We start from the raw sequence: 20,267 nt of genomic DNA, 5'->3' as shown, positions 1-20,267 counted from the left end.
CGCTGGCTTAATGACAAGAGTAGGATTTGACACACATGAGCGTCTTCGGGTTTGACGTCCTCTATGTAAATAAACTGTGTGTGTCTCAGCAGCTTAACAGAATAACAGCACGTTGGTGATTACAGGGCCGTATTTGTTAACAGAAACTGATGTTTTTTTTCAGGCTACATTTTTTGTCTTCTATATAATCTCCCCTGAGGAAGGAGGAAGAGTTTCCTGTGGTGTGTTTAGTGAGACGTAAAGACCACTTTGGTCAAAGAAGCACAAGGTCACAGGTCACTGGAAGTCCATTCTGATATATGGGGTTAGATAACACCCCTCAAACAAAAATATGCTCGTGGCCAGGGAGGAACTGTGTCTGGATACTTTCCAGGTTCAATTTTATTGTTCCTCTAAAACACTGGAGAGATAGGAGAGGTCTGCTGCATGGCCTTTTACTGAGGAAACATATCCTCTGCTTGACCTCTGTCCAGGGAAAAGGTCGGGGTAAGACCACGCATCTGTGTGTTTATCTCGCAACACAAAAGATGGATGGCCATCCCCCTCGACTCCTAATGCTTCGGGCTGAACATCACGAGGAGCAGATAGAAAGCCCCAAAGTCCAGGCAAGAACATTCCCCACCCTGCTGACAGGCCCCAGATCTCCTGCAGTAATCCTGCAGTCCATTAGAAAGAGAAACATGGACGGAGAGCCTGCTGCCTGCTCATCCTGGGACTCATGTGGATGTGGCTGGAGGCCGTCCATTCAAAGCCAGAGCACAGCAAGACCTGAACACTTTGGACAGGAGTGGTCATAGCACAACAACTGACCCCACCGAGGAGGCATGCATAACAAATGAATACGGTGTGCCACGTAGTGAGTGGACGCACAAATGATTTCTCTTGTTGTTTTGCCTGGTTGAAGATAGTTGAACACCAAGGTCCAAATTAAAATTTGTTTGCAAAATGTACATTTTAATCTGCTATTTACAATGAGGTTGTGCTGCTAACACTCCTGTCTCCACTTCCTGACTTTTTAGCACCTCAGATTTCTCTTGTTTTTTTCCCCCATCACACCTCACAAGTAAAAATCCAAACTCTAATCTAAGCCCATAAATGGAGTAAATCTGGAAGTAAACAAGAGTTTTCAACTTCCATTTAAGGTCTCACAGCATTACAGTGTTAACACAACTTATTGGTTTGTTCTATGACTCTACATATAAGGTCAACTGGTAATAATTTGGGTGTTTTATGGAGCTGTGGGTCAGCGTGTTGTTGCCAACCTGTCTCCATCTGGACAGAATTAGTCTCTGTTATAGAGAAAAAAAAAACATGTTCAAAAAAACCTTTGAGAGCAGGTCAGTCAGTACTCAGATTTTAAAGTGATAATGACCACTGAATACTCATTATCTGAACCTCTCCACGTTGACTGGCAGCTGCTGTGATCCCACTCAAAAACAATGTCTAGTTTCAAGCTGTTTGCTGTAAACTCTTCTAACCTCTGATGGTGATGTGAGTTTGCGCTCGCCCGAAACACGTTCACCACTCACCACGGGGGGAGCTGACACGAGCAGCTGCATGGCACACCTCCCTCCAAGAGATATTTATTTACAAACACCAGGGGGGATACACAAATAAATCACAGGGTTTAGTCTAAATGGTTGTTTTCCCCCCGTGATCTCTGATCAGCGCAGATGCAGGCTGTGTTTGAACAACTGGGTTTCATCAGCAGCCTGCCAACAACCTCAGACAGGAACCTTCACGTCATATCAGCACAGCAGGTGCAGTTCTGACTGCGTGCTGCCGATATGCAGAGCAGACAATCAGCGAGGCACATCGTCCTCGAGCTGTCAAACGCTCATGGATTACAGCAGATACGTTTCCTGTCATCGTATTGTGACCAATGACGGAACGGTGTCAGAATGGTAGACGCACAATGAGTATTTGGGTTGCCAGTAAGTAAAGCTGGCTGCACAGATGTGCTGGGAGTGATTCTGACAGATGGGTATTTGGACCGCACGGGCGTTTGTTTGAATAAAGTCCTTCCGTCACACTCCAGTTCATTACAGAACTCTTGATTGCACCTCTCCGTCGTCTCTGTTTATACCTTTTGGCTCGGGTGTTTGAATTCGAGTGCGGACTTCATATTACGAGCAGTTCACATCCACTACAGCCTGGCAGGATGGGGATCAGGTGGGTGGAAATGTAAGGTGTTTTTCCTCCGCACGCCCCTCCTACCCCACCCTACCCTTTTTTGTTTGTTCTCTCCTCGTAAGAGAATAAATGTGGCATGTGAAAATTTGACAACCTGCAAGTCAGCTTTACAAAACCTCTCCACCTGAGCGGAGCCGGAATGTTCCTCGACACAAAAAGCCGGGCACAATTTCCCGTCAAAAATATTTTCACAAGGTAGGAAGGCCATAAAATTGTGGTTGCTGGTGTTGAAAGGTTTACCCCACAGTCTGCAGGTGGAATTTACATACATTAAGCTCCAAACAAGTGCGATTCATAGGGGGAAAAAATCCGCTACCTCTGTTTTCCTCTTCCTCTTTTCACTCCATCACGGCAGAAAGCCCTGCTTGTTTTTGGTTGCTCGTGTGTGGCAGAAAGGTGCATGGAGAACATATTGCTCCATCAATCAAGCCACATTCTTCCTCAGCCACGCTGCGCACTCGGACGGAGGCCACGTTCACTCAGGCCTTTGTCTAAGAAGTGTGAGGATGACAAATGGACCTCTGAACGGACGCACCTCCACTGGATCGTCTACCTGATTTTAAAGGATCATCTCTCCGTCCCACTGACTCTTTATAATAATATCCCACAACTACTAAGCCAAAACAAATGACACGATGGTGGATCAAAAAGTTCAAAGACGATTTAGAAAAACACATTTTATCACAATAATAGCTATTTAAATAGAAAGCCTTTATTGTCATTGTAAAACAACAAAGCGGAATCTCAAGAGCTACTTCAAGGTACTGGTCCTAATTAAAGTATTAATATAAATACAAGACAACAAAACAAAAAAAAAAACCCAAAAAACCAATAAAAAATATGACAAAAAATCTACAATACAAATTATGCTACTAGCATCTCACAACTTAAATAATTATCAGTAATCCCCACCATTAGACAAAAAAGTGAGTTTGATTTCATTTTATTCAGTGTCCAGAGCCCAAGGTGTGCGTCCAGAAAAATTCTGACCCTTCGACAGAGTTTAAATGATAACACCTGTTTTAGATTTCACTGATTTAGCCTCCCACACAAATATAGTCCAAATGAAACAGGGAGTCATTCTCTTCTCCAACAATATCTGACTAATGTTCTGTAGTGTGACATCCATATTACATTTTAGGCTTTGTTTCTATCACACAAAAACACTCCCTGTCCCTGCCCTGGAAGCTATCACACAAAACACTCCCTGTCCCTGCCCTGGAAGAACTCCTCTCTCTCTCTCTCTCTCTCTCTCTCTCTGTCTCTCTCTCTCTCTCTCCACAGCTATATGTTACACTCAGCTTGGCTTCAGCCCCCCAGGCGGTGCATATGTCACCCATTTCTACTCCACATAAAACACAGTTCCAGTCTGAGGCAGAGTATGAATGAAGTGCCACTTACTCATTTTTCTCCAAAGCCAGGAGCAGCTTCTCACCTTCCGCTTCAATCAGGAGCCTCAGTGATGCAGGGTGACTCTGAGAGGAGGACACACACAAGGGGAGATGAGAGAAATGACTCCCGGAGTCAGACAGGCAGCACGTTGATTGAGCAAAGATGCTCCACTTACCGTTTAACTGCCGCAACAGTAATTCATATGCGAAAATGTTAATTAAATTACTACTGTGTGGCAGTAAATAGTCTTTAAAAAAAAAGCTCCAGTGAGCCACCCAGGGCTGCGGGAAATCATGCAATGTGACTGCTTTCAATTGATGAGAGCAGTGGGGAATCCCTGTGAAGCTACTTTGCATTGGAGAACACACAGAAGAAGGGGATTAACTAATGTTTATATTTCATTTGACATTAATCCTGCTCAGAGGCACAATTCTTCTCACTGTGGGGTGACATCATCCAGAGGAGCCATGTGTCTCTGTTAGGGTCGGATAAAGTGGCACCAAGTCGTACATTTACTCTGTCAGCTGTGGAGCCGCATACACAAACACTCGGAGACAGGTGAACACAACACTCATCTGCACGTCAGCGCGTCACGCATCTGTCTTTCAGATACGGAAGGAGTACACTGATTTATGTGTTGCCTTGGAAGAAGACTGGAAGTGCTGTGCTGATTTAGGACGTGGCCTGATGTGGAATAAAACAATGGAATCTCCATTGTCAGTGCCAGTGTTACACAGGTCACCTGACCAGATCTAACAGGTAGAAAACACAACAACCTGTGGCCGGTTGTGTCATACGTTCGTGGCTCATTCATTTTCAGTGGTTTACAGGAATGTATTTTCCATACTCTATCAGTTTTTCAGGAATGTATTTTCCATACTCTATCAGTGCCATTAGGGATATTACTGCATTTGACCCATGTTTAAAATGCTGCAGTGATTAACACTGAACGCAAAAGCTTTTAGGTTTTCATTTATTCATAAATAAAAATGCTAGTTTGTATGGTTTAGAGCAGCAGGCCTTCTCCCTCCTCACTAATCGCTTAACCTTCATCACCTGTGTCTGGTTTGCACCCCCTCCCCCTCGTCACTACAGTATATGTCTGTCTGTTGTCCTCTGCTTCTCTGTCAGTACATTTCATTCTCTGAGATACAAAGAACAACTTTTCTGACTTGTTTTCTTAAAATATGTTTTAGACTCCATTGGACGTTTTCCAACTTTGTGTAAATTTTCACACTTCTCACCAGTATCAAAAATGTGTAAATCTTCTATTTTCACACTTCTCACCAGTATCAAAATCAGGCCAGATACTTCATTCAGTTACTCATACTCCTGTTCAAATCGTGCTGATCCAGTGATCCAATAGACAACAGCATCTTTTTACCACATCTGGTCTGATCTGTTGTCCTGCTGATGTCCTGTTGAAGTCCAGTGTCTCATTTCTCTAATGGGAAGTTTATTAAAGTAGGTCAGTACTGTCAGCAGTTTAGAGGTATTTTAACATCTGGGACAAAGACGAGAGCAAGGTTTACCGTAAGATTTGTCCTGTTAGGATGTGAGTAAAAGCACTGAATACTCTTTTTAGTTTATTTTTTCTATCTATCTATCTATTTAGATTCAACACACACACAGATTCTCTTCAACTCCACACATGGAGAGTTCACACACAGTTCACATTAGGTCAACCCTGATAAAGGGAGTCGCTCTTGGGTAAATCATCCATCACTCGCGTCTGTCTTGTCAAGTGGATCATAAGTGGATATGGAAGCAGAACACTGAAGGCTTTAGGCAGTGACACTGCACAAACGGAGTGGGACAGAAGAGACATGCTGTCGTGGACATTCAGTTTAACAGCCTTCTTCACAAATGCTTCCACGTCACCAACCAGTCTGTCGGCCGTGTGTGTAACTTTAGGGTGAATTTACATAAATAGCTGCATGTTAGCAATACTCTATTGGAGAGTTTCTGTTTGCCTGACAAAACCCAAGTAATACGCTGGCTGTTTATTTAAGCCTGAGCAAATTAATCCACAGATGATCTGAGTCAATAACACAAGCTGTGTTTTCAAATCTCCCGGCAGCCGTGTATTTAGTTTTTTATGAACTGGGATTATAACGCCGAGCGGAGCCAGGCTTCCCAGATTTCAAACATGTGGTGTTTTCCTCCCGTCTAAAATACTGTACAGCTGTCTGTGCTGGAAATATGCTAAAGTAAACCGCCAGTGTGTTTTCCTTTACACCTGAACTGAGCTGACACTTGGACCTGAGTGGAGTTCATCCACTTTTAAAGGCATAGCTGTCTGTTAGAAGAGAGTGGTTACAAAATGAAAGCCCAGAACAGGACAAGAACGACAGCAGTGCTTTCAAAATAAATACAATAAAAATAAATCATTTCATATTCATATCATTAATCATTCTATTAATGAGTTGTGATCCATATTAAACCTGATTACATTTATATTACCATTTTATGTTACTAAGTTATTTTTTTATTAGAGTACCGGTGGAAAAGACATATTTTAGTCCAAGTTGTTTCTATGATGTCATCTGCTACTGGGCCACTATTGGATAATCCAGATGTCTGTCACACATTTGATGTCCTTTTGCCATGGACTACTTTGATTTGTTGGCCATTCTTTTTCAAATTTGTCTGAAATTCATAAAAATGTCTCACGTTCTGGGAAAGCAGAATGTAGAAGAGAGCTTCAACAAAACACTTGTTGACTTTTAAACTTTTTTACTTCTTAAGATCAACCTCTGCCATTCAAATTGAAAACATCAGTTTGGATCTTGCATTTATTTTATTTCCAAGATAAATCCGCCTTGAAGTATTTATGCAGGATTAACAGTAAACCCTGAAGTTGAAGTATTTAAGTTTTACCACAGGTTTTGCTAAACTTCTTCTCTGTTCCACCAGCGGTGCCAAGTTTTAGCTTTTTACCCTGAGGGTGTTGTTGGACAAATGGCCACTGGGACCTTGAAACCATCCTGATCTGCTGTCTTGGAAACTTGAATGCATTTAACAAAGGCCGTGGAATCTTGCCTGCCAGACTATGAAACAAAGTCATGTGTGTAAAGTCTATACCTGATGTCTGAGCAAGAAGATTTACTTTCCAGATTTGGATTTTTTTTAAGGGTATGGACATTTCTTCTCATCAGTTCATTTTAAAGACTGCCAAAATAACACGTTAATGGTGCTTATTAATTAACACAAAAAGCAATTTGGTCACAAATAAAAACAGACATCGACCTGCTGTTGTTGTCGTCTTTCTGTTCCAGTAATATTTAGGGATGTTGATTCATCTTGATTAATTGTGAGTAATTATTCACAATTAATCATGATTAAATCAGCTTTCCTGTAATGAGATTAACAATCTGCCATGTTTCTAATAACTGACTGCCTTTCATATAAAAGTAGAACATCTGTAAAAGAAGAAAAAAAAACAGCAGACAGAAGACAAAGTGACAGTTTAGTCCTAATGATTAGTTTTTACCTGAGGTTTCAGTTTGGTGATTGGTTTCCAGTCGTTCCCATCATGGAGAAGAGGCACTGTAGTCTGGTAGTGTTTCTGCCTGGCTGCTGTTAACTGTTGATCTGTTGTTCCCAAACTTTTTCCTGTGAAAATTAATAAAAAAAAGTTTAAAAAAAAGTTAAAAGGTTTTCACTTTTCTCCAAATTCTCTGCGGATCTGTAAATCTTAACAACTGTGGCAAAAACAACGGGGACATTTCCCAACCAAACAATTTTCTCACCAGTTAAGGCTGATAAAAAAATCTTCTCCTCCAACTGAGGCCTGACTCTGGAGTTCATTAGCCACATCAAACTCCAACCTGACAGTGCAGCTGCCTCGTAATGTGAAGTGTCGCCTGAACAGTCTGTGCTTGATGGATTTATGTCCAAACGCAGGACCGATGATGTCTGAGTGTTTTTGTTCTTCATCACCGACAGTCATTCACGCTGACAAGAAGACGTGGAGGATACGTCCACGCCCATCCTGAACATATGTTCTCCTCCTTCCTACGGGCTGCCGGGAGAACTCCTCTGCCATTAAGGCATGGTTACAACGGTGCCAATTAGCACACTCACACATCAAGCCATGAAACATGTTAGCCTGTGGCATACGTGTAATCACTCCTCTGACACTTGAGCTTCATAAATCTCAGCAGTTTGTGATGAGTGAAGAGAGCGGTGAGCAGAGACGAGTTCCACCTCTTCTTCTTCTGCTGCTGCTGCTGTGATAACACCCTAACGCGAGGCCAGTGGTCTGGACGCAGCACAGGGATTAGACGTAGCTTTAGGACATTGTTCCCAAGATGCTCTTATCTCCTCTCTGTGCTGACAGGGTGCTAATGGAGCTTCAACAGCTATGATTATTTCAGGCTTTGATGTAGCGCGAGTCATTTAAGGATATATTAATTTCCAAAATCCAATAGCGGTGTCTCTGGGCCAGCTGTGGGATGGAGAGGAGAGCGCATCCTTGTACAACTATACACAGTCAGTAAATGGAACCAAAGCTAAAGTGTCTCTTAAAAGTATATTACGAGCAGACAGAGAGTTTGAATGTGATGGTGAGCTACACCAGAAGATTGCTAACAGGGATTCTGCAGTAATAAGTTCTCAACAGCAGGGGAACTATTTTAGAGCCGGGGTCTCTCATTTAACCAGCGGGAGTTGTGGGCTCCATTTGTTTTATTGCAAACACTCTAAATCAAATGTTTTCTCTTTTTGTTTCTTGGTTGTTTGTGTGTGTGTTTGTGTTTTTTTCTTCTTCTTCTTCCAGTGATGCTGCGGTGTGCATTTCTGAACAGCAGGGGAGCAGATTCATTTGGAGGGTGATCTCACGGATGTGTGAGAACCAGTGGTTCCCTTTGAGCATAATTGATCGAAATCGAAACATTTCTCTCGCCTTATTTTGAAGCACGTTTCAAACGACCTAAGAAACACAACACACACACACCAGCATCGCCGACTGTTTTTTCCAGCAGACTCCAAAGTTGTCTTTTTTTCCCCCTTCATGTTTAAAACCCCTTCTGTCGCTGACATGACTCACGCGGCTAAATTGCTGAATCTGCTTATTATCTAGCCACAATAATCCAGGTCAAACAGAGCACTCTCCAGCTGAGCTTTGTTCTGGTTCTCCTCAGAGAAAAAAAACCCACCATTCTGGAGTTCATCACTGAGCTGCTTCAGCTGATAGAGAAGTGCCGGAGGTGACCAGCTCAGCAGTCCTCGTGCCGCTCCAGTGTGCTGATGAGAAGCAGGTTCTGGCAAGGACAAAACGGCATCGAAAATACAACAGCAAGACGCACAGCCTGCCCTCATTAGTCTCCGAAAATCACACTGTCTGGGGGAGGTGGGCGCGCTGAGTAATGGAACACAACCTCTGAGAAAAGTAAACATGGATAAACACCGCAGATGAGGCTGAAACAGAGAGAAGCCTTGACAGAGAGGTCAAGTCCACGGCGAGGTTGGCCAACGCCTGGAACAATCCAACACTGTCTCACAAAAATGACATTCCCCCATAACCCTTTATTTTCTCCCGCTTTATGTTTATTTATATCATCAATGGCCACTTTGTCTGCGAGTAAGTTTGGCAGAATTCTCACGTTAGCCCGGCAGTCGGTGGTAAAATGTTATAAAAGGGAGATTTTGAGAAAATCCAGTTCCAGCTCAGCTTTCAACTGTGGTTTCACCAGGCACCTGGAGTTTAAAGTACCATCTCAACGCCCAGCGGGAGGGTGTGGAGGCGTCCGCTCTGGGTCAGACGCCCATCTTGGGTCAGACCAGCATAACGGAGCAAAGGACAGTAAGTTAGTCTAGGACCGAGCAGCTGACTGACACTGATGTCAGATGTGAGGCACAACACATGGGACTCATCGGAGTTCTGTGAATTCTCATCACTTGACAGCCCTAGTTTTACCTGAGTTGTTACCGGTTTTATAAATGTAACTGACATGGCAGTTTAGTTCAGTAAGAATGAAATACTTGGAGGTTGAAGTATCGCACGTACACATTTGCTGGGACCGGTGCCTTTTTGCGTCTTGTTCCACATCAACTTGGAATATGAGGTTCACAGCATTTGGTTGCCTGACTTCAAAGTCTAGAAGTGAATTACCATTTTGTCAGCGCGGTGTACTTTGAGGTTTAATTCCCACTTATAAATGGCACCACATTAGTGGAAATAGCCTGCGGGCTCATTTCTTTTCCATGTGCTCGGAAGAAACGTATAGCAAAGTTGAAGCACGGCGGGCCTTGAGCTGTGCGCAGTGTGAAAGTGGCTTTTTGTCACGAGGGCTTCCAGGAGCATTAAGGCAAAGGCAGGAGCGGGCCCTGAATGTGGAATTTTATTTATATGTTCAATAAAGAAAAGTGTAAACAAAGGTCTTAATAAAGCAGAGCTGTGGTCACGATCGGCTCGCCTTTACGCTCTGGTGCGCACAAAGAGAACATTTATACAGCCTCACTAAGTCAGGTGGCCAGAGGAGTGTGTGTCGTGTGCATGGAAATATGGCTTAGTGTGTTTCACTTAGGCCCGACTGCAATCTGTTGGGTAGCTGTGACTAAAGAGAGATTTGTTGGTGTTTTCTCTAAGTGTGGTCGTTTTTGTCGTCGGACAAATGGTAGAACAAAGCACGTAGACAGCAGCGTGACTGTTTTAACAGTGTTATTGGATGGAGGCTGTGTGTAGTACAACCCTGTGTGTACTGCAACCCTCTGTGTACTGCAACCCTCTGTGTATTGCAACTCTGTGTATTGCAACTCTCTGTGTACTGCAACCCTGTGTGTATCTGTAAATATTTACGCGTGTAATGAGAAAAAAAAACAACAGCAGTTTTAATGGAAATATAGTTTGTCATCGTGTTAAGAAATACTTTTCATTAACAAATTTCATTTACAAATTAATTACCATTTATTTTGACCACCCTGGTTATCAACAGTTTGATAAAATGGTTTTTTGTACTTTTTACGTGGGGTAAAATATAATATACATATATATATAATATAAAAAGAAGAATAAGAAAAAAGAAGAAAATAAGAATAAGAAAAAAGCAGAATTTAAATTAAACTAAAAGTACCTTTCCAGTTTTGCACTACGTTTACTGCCTTCAAAGTCAGTGCTTACGGGTAAGGTACTGTTTTGTAAGACATACAGTAATTTAAAGAAAGGAATGATTTAATGTCAAGTGGCACAATATCAGTTACTGTTACAGTGGTTCCATCAGCGTTAGGGCCATTTTTTTTCAATATCCAATTTAATTTTGGCAGGTTAAAAAAACAACAACAACAACATACTGATCCGACTCCATGATCTCTATTTCTGGGGTTGTTTCTACTCCCTTGTAGTATGTGACAGCGGTGTTATGGAAGGTTGTGTTCTGCCAGTGCTGCAGAGAACAGATGAACTTCTTCAGGTCGGTGCAGATCTTTTCTCACTGCCCTTTAAAAAAACACACAGCTCTCCTCTTTCACACCCAGCCCGTTCAAACAAAACAAATCAACAACTGTGCAGCTTTATTAAACCCATGAGTCTGCTTCCTCGCACACTGACCACAACTCACTCCCTGACAGGCGATCCTGAAATAATGTATTCATAACAGTCCTCACTTCTCCAGCACAAATGCCATGCTGTTCTTTTTCATCTGAGGACCACAGGAGTGTTTTCATGGTCCTCCCTGAGAAGAGAGGGATACAGAAGGAACAATAAAGAACACTCAGTTAGAATCATGGTCGCCCCCGTCTGACTAAGTGGCAACAAGAACAGCTCTAAAATCACCTTGGCATCAGATCCCTCTATTGAGAATGAAGGCTGTTCAACATGGAAAACTCATTTCCATGTCACAGAACAAGAGTGGTGGAGAAGAACACAAGATGCTTCAAGCATCATTCGACATGTTTGGACCCACTTGGTAAAAAAAGGCACGTTTGATAAGTTGGAGTATAGAATAAAGTGTCCAATTCATACAGTTTTAAATATGTGTTTATTCCTGTTCCACAAAAATACTGCTCTGTTCCTGACAGGTATCCTTATCCAAATGTAAGGGATGGTTTCAATCAGAGTTCTGCGTATGCCGGGAACATGATCTGACTAAGTTTCCGAGTCCATGTTGACATCAGCACACAGGAAGTAAACCTGGCGGAGGTTTATGGCTGTTTTTAATTTAATAATGGATGATTGACAGGCATTTCACAAGCTCCATTTATGCCTAATCAGGCAGGTAGATTGCCTTAATTTAAACAGAATGGCGATTGGGAATAGGAGCGATAGATGATCCATCAAGAGGAAGTCTCACAGTGACGACCTTGATGAAAGTGATGAACTCATTTATCCTTAGTCATCTCCTCTTTCCTATCTCTAATTTCTCTGGCTGTCTAACCAGTATATATTAATGTAGAAAGACATTTTATCCGCAGTAATGTTTAAATATACTGTCAAAAACAAGGAAATCCAAACGTAGAAGGTGATGATGTTGAGTGACTTGTTTTGTCTTGACAAGGTCGTTCATCATTTATGAAATGAAAGAACACTTTTGGGTTTACTTCAGTTTTCTATCACTTGGACTGCTTTTTTATTTATTATTTCATTAAAGACAAAAAATAAAATGATCCAAATAATCTAATCCATCAAATGAGAACATAGCTGTCAAATTCATTCCCCATACAGCCGTGTCTTTTTTGTTGACCTTAAAGGGCTGGTAGTAACTAGGAAACAGAAAAAAATGTGAGAACTTGAGAAAGTGTACTTTTCTGCACAAATATTCTACATTTATCTGCCTTACAAAAACATTTTGTTCATCAGATGAAGTCAATTCTAAATCTTGTCATAGATACAGTATATTACAGATTATTTTATAATCTGCTGGTCTGTAAATCCCAATAAAAACAAATCAAACTACTTCCATTTCCTAAGCTGTTCCTTTTTGGTCTTTATCAAAGAGACATATGCGGTAACAAAGCACTGGTGAGCAGACAGATTTGTCTTCGAAGAACCTGTGTTCTGTTACGTCAACTCCCCTGTGGGAAAAATCAGGCGGTGGCTGGACTGGAACCAATACTGCACAGAATAATACTGGGACTTTGTGCTGTAAATTCACTTCTTGTCAGCGTGACTGTGTAAATATCACAGTGACAGTGGAATTATTCAGAACTAACATTATGCAGCAAAATAATCATGTGTGTTAAATACAAAAAAAAATCTTTGTTATGAACTAATAAAGCTTGCATTTTAGATCTAAACACTTCTGCAAGCAATATCGACAACACCAGGTTCACAACCTGTGTGTGTCGGTGTCTTTTGAAGAGTGATTTAAACCAGTCCATGTCCAGGACACCTAATAGAGAGACAGCGTGTCTTACATGTTCAAACAATACCATCTGTCTTGGAACTTTCTGACTCACCCTGGTATATTTTTAGGAGCAGTGTGAGTAAAGCTGCAGTGCCTGGGAAGAACCTACACCCTCAAACTCACATAATCTCTACAGTGAGAGTTGGAGTTTACGGGGGAGTTCATGTCAACACCCAGGGGTCTGCAGTGAGAAGTGACATCATATTAATAGGAATTTGCACCAAGTGGAAAGAAGGTGTTCTTACATTAAATCTAATTAGGGCAGTGGTGTGTCAACAGTCGGAGAGGTGTGGGTTGTTAACGGGTGGATTTATTGGTGGAGCAGAATATTTGGGGTAATAATCAGGCCATTAAACACTGAATTCCCTCTGCTGGTGAATAGCACCTTTGTGCCCTCACACTCCAGCTGTCTTTATCTCTTTATCCACATATTCTACACTCAACTCATTTTATCGTCCTGCTTGCCGGATGTCAAAACATAATTACAGTTTGTGAAATAGAAATAGAAAAAAAAAATCCTCTTGGCTCAGCAGGAGGTAGATGTTGTCCAAGAAACTAGCGCCATTAAGTGTGTCACCGTTACACCCATCAGCCCCCTTCACCCCCTCAGTTGCTCTACTGTGCTCTCTGCCTTGCATGGAGCATGCACGAGGATCAGAGAAGGCGAAATTCTGGGAGTGGAGAGAGGGTAGAGCTTCACAAAAGCTTGGGAACTCTTTGGTAATCCTCCTGGTAATGGGAAGAACATGTCAAAAATGGACTGAAAACATGGCATAAATCCCTTTCTTTTCACAATCTAGGACCAATAGACCATGGTTACATAAATATTACACCAAATACAAGAAGAATTTAGGTGTCAAAATGACCCCAAGGACAACAGAAGGGTTCACGTGAATAGCAATGTCACATCCTTAAACAGTGGAATTCTATGAGTCTGGGAAAACTGGTTTAACTAATTTTGGTCCTCTTCTCTCCAGCACTTCAGGCATGCATGAGTCAACCATAAACCTCCTGATGTTTTATCCCTGCAAATTTAATGGCTTTTGGTCTGACAACAAGCCATTTTGAAACATTAGTCTGGGCTTTTTTACGGCTAATACAAAAATTAAGACGCTCTGTTCACACTAGGTGTTTGGCAGCCTGAAGGGCAACAACCATAACTTTATAACTCTTGGAATATTCTGTGTTTTTCTTTGAAATATTTCTTTCTACTTGAAGCTGAGGTTGACTTTAAAATATAGAGCAGGTCCACCTCTGGGAAATAACGCAGACAGATTCAGACGAACCTGCTGGAAGTGGCAGACCTTCATTTGGACCAATGTGTTAGACATTCACCCAGGTAGGAGGTGACCTGTCTTGTTCTTGTTAGCATGTCTGCGTATTAGGGACCACATTGTGGCTTGTCACTTCCCACAGCAGGATGAAGAGGTGAAATGTTGGCAGATGGAGCATGCCAAGCTGGAAGATGGATTACGCCTAGCTAAAACATAATTCTCTGTTTCAGGTCTCTGAGGGTGATATTGAATGTACTGTATTTAACAGTACATATGGAACAACTGGGGGAAATTTCCTTCAGCATGTATAGTGCAGTACATTGTGTTAATCCAGTTTTGGCTCGGTTCCTGTTCTCTAAAAATGCCTGGGGCATGGTCTTTCTAACATGGTCAGTAAGGCAGGCTGCTGCCTGAGGATTTAACTAAATGGAAGCCCCCAGAAATGGCAACTATGTGAGATGATTTTATGTGAACTGGGGGTAGAAATCGTAAAAAAAGTAAACCTGAACCATTTCTCACTGGCAAAAGTTCAGAGAGCATTAGCTTAATCTGGGGGATGCACTGAGGACACAGCTGAGGACGCGTCATCAGTCTCCGTCTCAGTTCAGCAGCATCTCTGTGTAGATGAAAAACCTCAGTTTGTCACTGTTATGTTGAGTTGAATTATTGCGCCAACATTGTGTGTGATGATTTGTTTATGGAACTATGGAAGAATACTTTGAGACTCATTCTGTTAACTGGAAAGCAGTGTGAGTGTTTTGGCGTGAAAGCTCTGCTCACTTTCTGTTCACTTGGCTGTGTTAACTGGGCATAAAGTTTAACATTATTTATTCTTTAATAAAACAGGCTGGAAGCATTTTCCCGATTGGTTTCCTCCCTGTGGTTTACCACCGCAGTGCAGAGAACTGTAGCTAGTACACGTCTGTTGGAACCCAAACTAAAGATGTATCAGTATGGTATTCAGTATCAGCAAGTAACAAAAGAGAGATGGAGAATTCCAGGCACATGACCTCAACAGGTAAAAGATTATTTCTGTTTCTTTTTTGCTGAGGAGTGTTTTTTTAGCTCTAGCATAAAAGATAGTATCCTGATAATGCTATTTGTGTTCATTCTGGAGCAGAGGAAGCCGGTGTTCAGGAGGAACTGCAGAGAAAATACGCGTGTTCTTTTCATGTGCAAAACGTGCAACGTGGAGAGGAAAGCACCTGTCTGTGGACGCCTCCACAGAAAGACGTGTCATTGATGCTGTAATCGTACCATCTTGGCGGAGTTGAAACATTTCATATAAATAAAAAGGGTGTCGCCCTGAGCTATCCGACAGATTTGCTTTTACACTAAATAAAGTGAAGCCGTTGAGGGTGTAATCACATGTACACTCTGTTTTTTGGTTTAAGCTCAGGCTGGTTAGGGTCTGAACCAATTAAAACTAATGTGCATCACAGTCATTTGGCCCAGGAGTGAGTGTCAAAAAATGAAAGTAAAGTTCCCAGTTTGAGTTTGTTTTTGACCTGAAAGCTTTTGTATGGAGAGGAAAGGAAACACACTAGAGGAAGAACTAGAGGGGATCAAAGTGTCCTTCTATAATTGGAAGGGAAAGGAATGAAGCTAACGTCTCTACGCCGGAGCAGGCTGATGACTCTTAGTATTAGATTCATAAAGAAACTGAACCTTTAAAACTCTGCAGTGCAAAACCACCTCATAATGACTAACATGAGAGTCGAGCAGATGGCCCTCCGTCAGACGTTGGAGGAGGTGCTTAAGATGCAAGGGAACAGAAAACCAAGCAGTCGGGATGAGCTGCTCAGATTCAGTAAAAACACGAGCGGAATCTTACTGCAGCAGTACAAAGCTGGCGTGTAGCGCCTAGCCGCCTTCAAGAAGTTGAAACGCAAACTGGGTGTGAAAAAAGAAATCATCAGAAATTAAGGCCCCTAGAGGAAAAGGTGCTGATCAGGATACACTACTGTACTTTACGAAAAAAAAAAGACACAAAGGAGTTGAACTTGAGGCTCGGTGCTCAGCTGTCACTCACCCGTAAGCTATTCTCAAAGGCTAAAAGTGAGAGCCATCAATCTCACCCGCAACCAACTCACCTGTCAGCTCAGCTGTCAGGAGAGCTGTGAGGAGGGGTCCTCCAGTTGTAACCACAAGAATTCTATGGTACCAGAGGAAGTCCCCATGCAGGAAACTGAAGATCTGCTCTGGTAAAGAGTTCAACACATTCGGGGACCAATGAGATTGGAGGACTGGAGGAAGCTCTGCTGTGTCCTGTGGTAACCCCGCGCCTACTGCCGGGACGAAAACACCCACGATTTCATGATTCAAATAGACTCTATAGAAATATTAGAACGCTCTGTTGGTTTTAGGAATTTTTTTCTCCAAAAAATATATATATAAAAGAATGTCTTCAGATGTCAAGGTCACAGTGACATTCATCAAAATCTGTTGAGTTCATCTTTCACTCCACACCAATCAATGTTTTCAGCCAATTTCAGGAGAAATTCCCTCATGGTGTTTCTCAGTATTGTTTTTTATAGACTTGAATTCTTGAGGAGGCAGACCATTATTTGAGGACGCCAAATAAAATCCGCCCAGAACACAACGATCGACTCGGAGAATAGCCAAGATATTCGTTCAGTTGTCCAACCCGACGGAGCTGAACTCAACTCTGACAAAATCCAGAGGCGACATCTGTTTCCAGTTTGTATGTTTAACTTTTGTGAGGATGGTCAACTAAGTCCAGAGCCGTTTTCAAACAAATGAATACAACATATGTAAGGTAAAGACAAAGGAGCCAAGTCTAGCCCTTTAAGCCCCCTCCCACCCCCCATCTCCCTCTGCATAACAACTGCTTGATCAATCTGTTGTCATGCACAACCTGGTGATAATGTCTCACTGGGGAATGCAGTGCTCAGAGAGGAGTGCCCCTCAGTTTTAACCTTTTTTTTTTTTTTTTTTACTTTTATTCCCAAAATATGCTCTCCAATCAGAACCCATTGTTATGAGAGCGCAGCACACGGCACAGACACTCGTGCCGCCTTAGGTGGGCACATAAATACTGACTCAGATCGAGTGCATCACCCGCTGGACCCAATCATTCACCAAAGACCTCCAGCTATGACAGTGGCATTTTCAAGACAAATAGGAAGAAGGAAACAGTGCCGCGTCATGAAATATATAAACATGACGATGCACAGAGACCCTGGCTCTGCAGCCTGGAGATCACTGAGAGGATTCATAAAAGGCAAATAATAATCAGGTGGTACAGCAAGGAATTCATTTTAATATAGTATAACTTTATATATATAAAATTATAATTTGGACAACTGTCCAGAAGCATTCAGTGATGGAGTCAGAGTGAAATTATCTGCAGATCGGCTGCATTCAGGAGCAAAGTCCAGTGAAAAACAAAACTGGGGAAGATGTTAAAATCCTAGTCTTTTCTTACCCAACGCTTGCTGACATGCAACTGGACACGTCTGTTATGAAACAGCTGAGTCGCAATTGCTCACAGGGAGGGACCCAAAGAAACAAATACAAAAATAAAATCCCACTCCTCGTTAAAATGCATTTCTTTTGACATGATGTCGCAACATTTTCACCATCAGAATTTGTTAACTTGTTGCTGAGGGAGCACTAAAGGGTTGTTACAATGATTCGACCTGAACTGGAGGGTGGGTGGTGGGGAGGGTCCTGGAACCAACATCAGGTAAACCTACAGTTAGAATCACTAATTCACTGTCTAATTTTAAATTATATTATATATAAAAGCCTCTAAATTAGCCAGACAGATTTTGAAGATATCTACTAGGACATTGAATGCACCACTGCCTGTATTTTGAAGATTTTGAAGACTAGGACATTGAATGCACCACTGCCTGTTGGTCTAGCTGAAAGTAAACAAGTTTGTATATAAAAGTATAAATAATAACATACATATTTATTCAGTTCAATATTTACATTGATAATGTATGGGTTGCAGATATTCAGGGAGTTCCTGATTGGCCTGAACTGCCATCGATTTAATGAAATCAACAAATACCCAGCTGCATCCTTTGATAGTTCAGTACAGTGGTGAGGGTGTCGGTCAGGTCTGAATCCGACAAAGACGCACGACAAGTCAGATGTCTGATAAAGCGGACGAGGTGCTGATGAATAAGTGAACTCCCTCACTCTTCATTCTCACATCCACACGTTTGCCCTTCCTGCTAATTAATTCCCATGATTCCACCTAGAGTGTGGAGAGTGCCACTGTGTTCAAATTAAAAAGTTTTCATAGGAGCCAACCCTCACAGCACAGCTCCTCCACTCGATGGTGTTTGAACGTGTGTGGTGTCCTTGTTTAATCTGCATCCAGGGCATGGAACACTGGCAACTGAGATGTTATGAGCTGCAGCCGCAAGGGAAGCAAACACGAAAGCACTCAAACACAAGCCCCAGAAACAAACCCACTGGCACATGGCATCACATTTGTGCACAAGCTGCTCTGCCTCGTGTGTTGCCTAAATGTCATAAACAGAGTATACACAGCAGAAGCTACACAAATTCTTCTCTCTTTTTTCTTTTTCTTTTCCTTAAAAAAAAAGCTGCTTCACAAAAATAACCCTGAAATGTCGTGTAAGTGAACACTGAGGCATGTTCCTGGGAAAACTAAAGGTTTGAGTGGTAGTGGAGTGCATCAAGTGCTTGTACTGATTTCCAAAGAGGGATTCAGCGTCATAAATTATACAGGGGCTTCTCTCCTCTCCTGTGAGCTACAGGCTGATAAGACTGCCTGCTGAAAGCCACATATATATAGATATATATATATCTATATATATGTGATTTATGGTATTCTTCTCATATTCAGAATTACACAAAATATATAATGACAATAAAATATAATAATGTAATAAAAACAATGATAAATGCTATAAATCATAGCTAAACTAGAATGTGTTGATTCAGAATGACTGATTTACCCTGCTCTGACATAAATAGAATAAAATAGAATAGAAACCAATTCACCGGGTGCAAACGGTTTATATGATTATTTATAATTATTATCACTTATTATTCTGATTCTGAGTTTTGGCACATTTCATTTTCACCATTTTAACCATTGTCATGCCTAATTGCCACCGATCACCAACTTTTACGCACGGATCTTTAACGCATCATCACAAAATGACAACAAATCCTCTCTCCCCCTCTTTCATCACTCACCCTCAGCATGTGTGGAGATCAGGCTGCCGCACACCCACAGAGGAACAGTTAAAGCCTGGAACACTGTCAGAATAACAAAGTTCCGGCTCCGTGTACCGGGGATCATGATGCCCGGCTGACGCTTGGACGGGACAGTCTTCACTGTTTCACTGCAGCGCAGCCATCGCACGGCTTTCCCCCAGCTCAGCAACAGCTGATGTGCAGGAGCCCCGACCACCCCAAAATAAAACGACTTCCTGAAATATGATCAAGTAAGTGTGGGCTTTCGGAAATCCCGACAACAGCTGATTCTGCTCCGTGCACTTTCTCCATTCAAGAGTGTCCAAGTCACAGAGAGATGCAGCTGCAGCGGCGGAGCGCACTCAGAGATGTGGCAGAGGAAGTGAAGCGAGCGGTGCACGGTGACACTCGACACTGCCGGGGTCACCCGCTGGAGTGACATCAATTCCAGGGCAATTACTGCTGAGAAGTGTTGTCTTATGAGTTGCAACCATGTGCTTCAATGAACGGCTCCTCAAGGTCCTAGAGCCAGCCCCGGCTCCAACACTCATCAGTGATCTACCCAGGACAGATGCGACTTCCTCTGGTGGATTTCAAATTAAAGCTTCAGTCGTTACTAGGACACCGTTTCTGGAATTGCATCGCATGCAAGATTTTCCGTAAAACAGGGTATGTAAATGATCAACCAAGTCCATTGTCTGCTAAACTTAGTCTGCAGGGCTGTTGTATAAAAAAAAAAAGATGCAGCATTGGTATTGTGTCGTTTTTAAAATTATTATTATTATTATTATTATTATTATTATTATTATTATTATTATTATTATTATTATTATTATTATTATTATTATTATTATTATTA

General features: G+C 42.0%; 1 protein-coding gene across 1 annotated transcript in view; it reads right to left on the bottom strand.

Annotated features, from left to right (window-relative positions):
- The window catches only part of LOC103381641 (disintegrin and metalloproteinase domain-containing protein 12), a 72,484-nt gene extending 52,528 nt beyond the window's left edge, over nucleotides 1-19,956 (bottom strand). The window contains exons 1-3 of the mRNA XM_008314104.3: nucleotides 19,409-19,956; nucleotides 7,079-7,200; nucleotides 3,595-3,668 (exon numbers count right to left, since the gene is read on the bottom strand). Of these exons, the coding sequence (XP_008312326.1) occupies nucleotides 3,595-3,668; nucleotides 7,079-7,200; nucleotides 19,409-19,514 (302 nt within the window). The 5' untranslated portion in view covers nucleotides 19,515-19,956. The remainder of the gene's footprint in view (nucleotides 1-3,594; nucleotides 3,669-7,078; nucleotides 7,201-19,408) is intronic.
- Nucleotides 19,957-20,267: the final 311 nt, after the last annotated feature.

Source organism: Cynoglossus semilaevis, chromosome 8, assembly GCF_000523025.1.
Source record: "Cynoglossus semilaevis isolate Cse_v1.0 chromosome 8, Cse_v1.0, whole genome shotgun sequence".
NCBI classification, from domain to species: domain Eukaryota; kingdom Metazoa; phylum Chordata; class Actinopteri; order Pleuronectiformes; family Cynoglossidae; genus Cynoglossus; species Cynoglossus semilaevis.
This window is presented reverse-complemented; position numbering and strand designations above follow the sequence as displayed.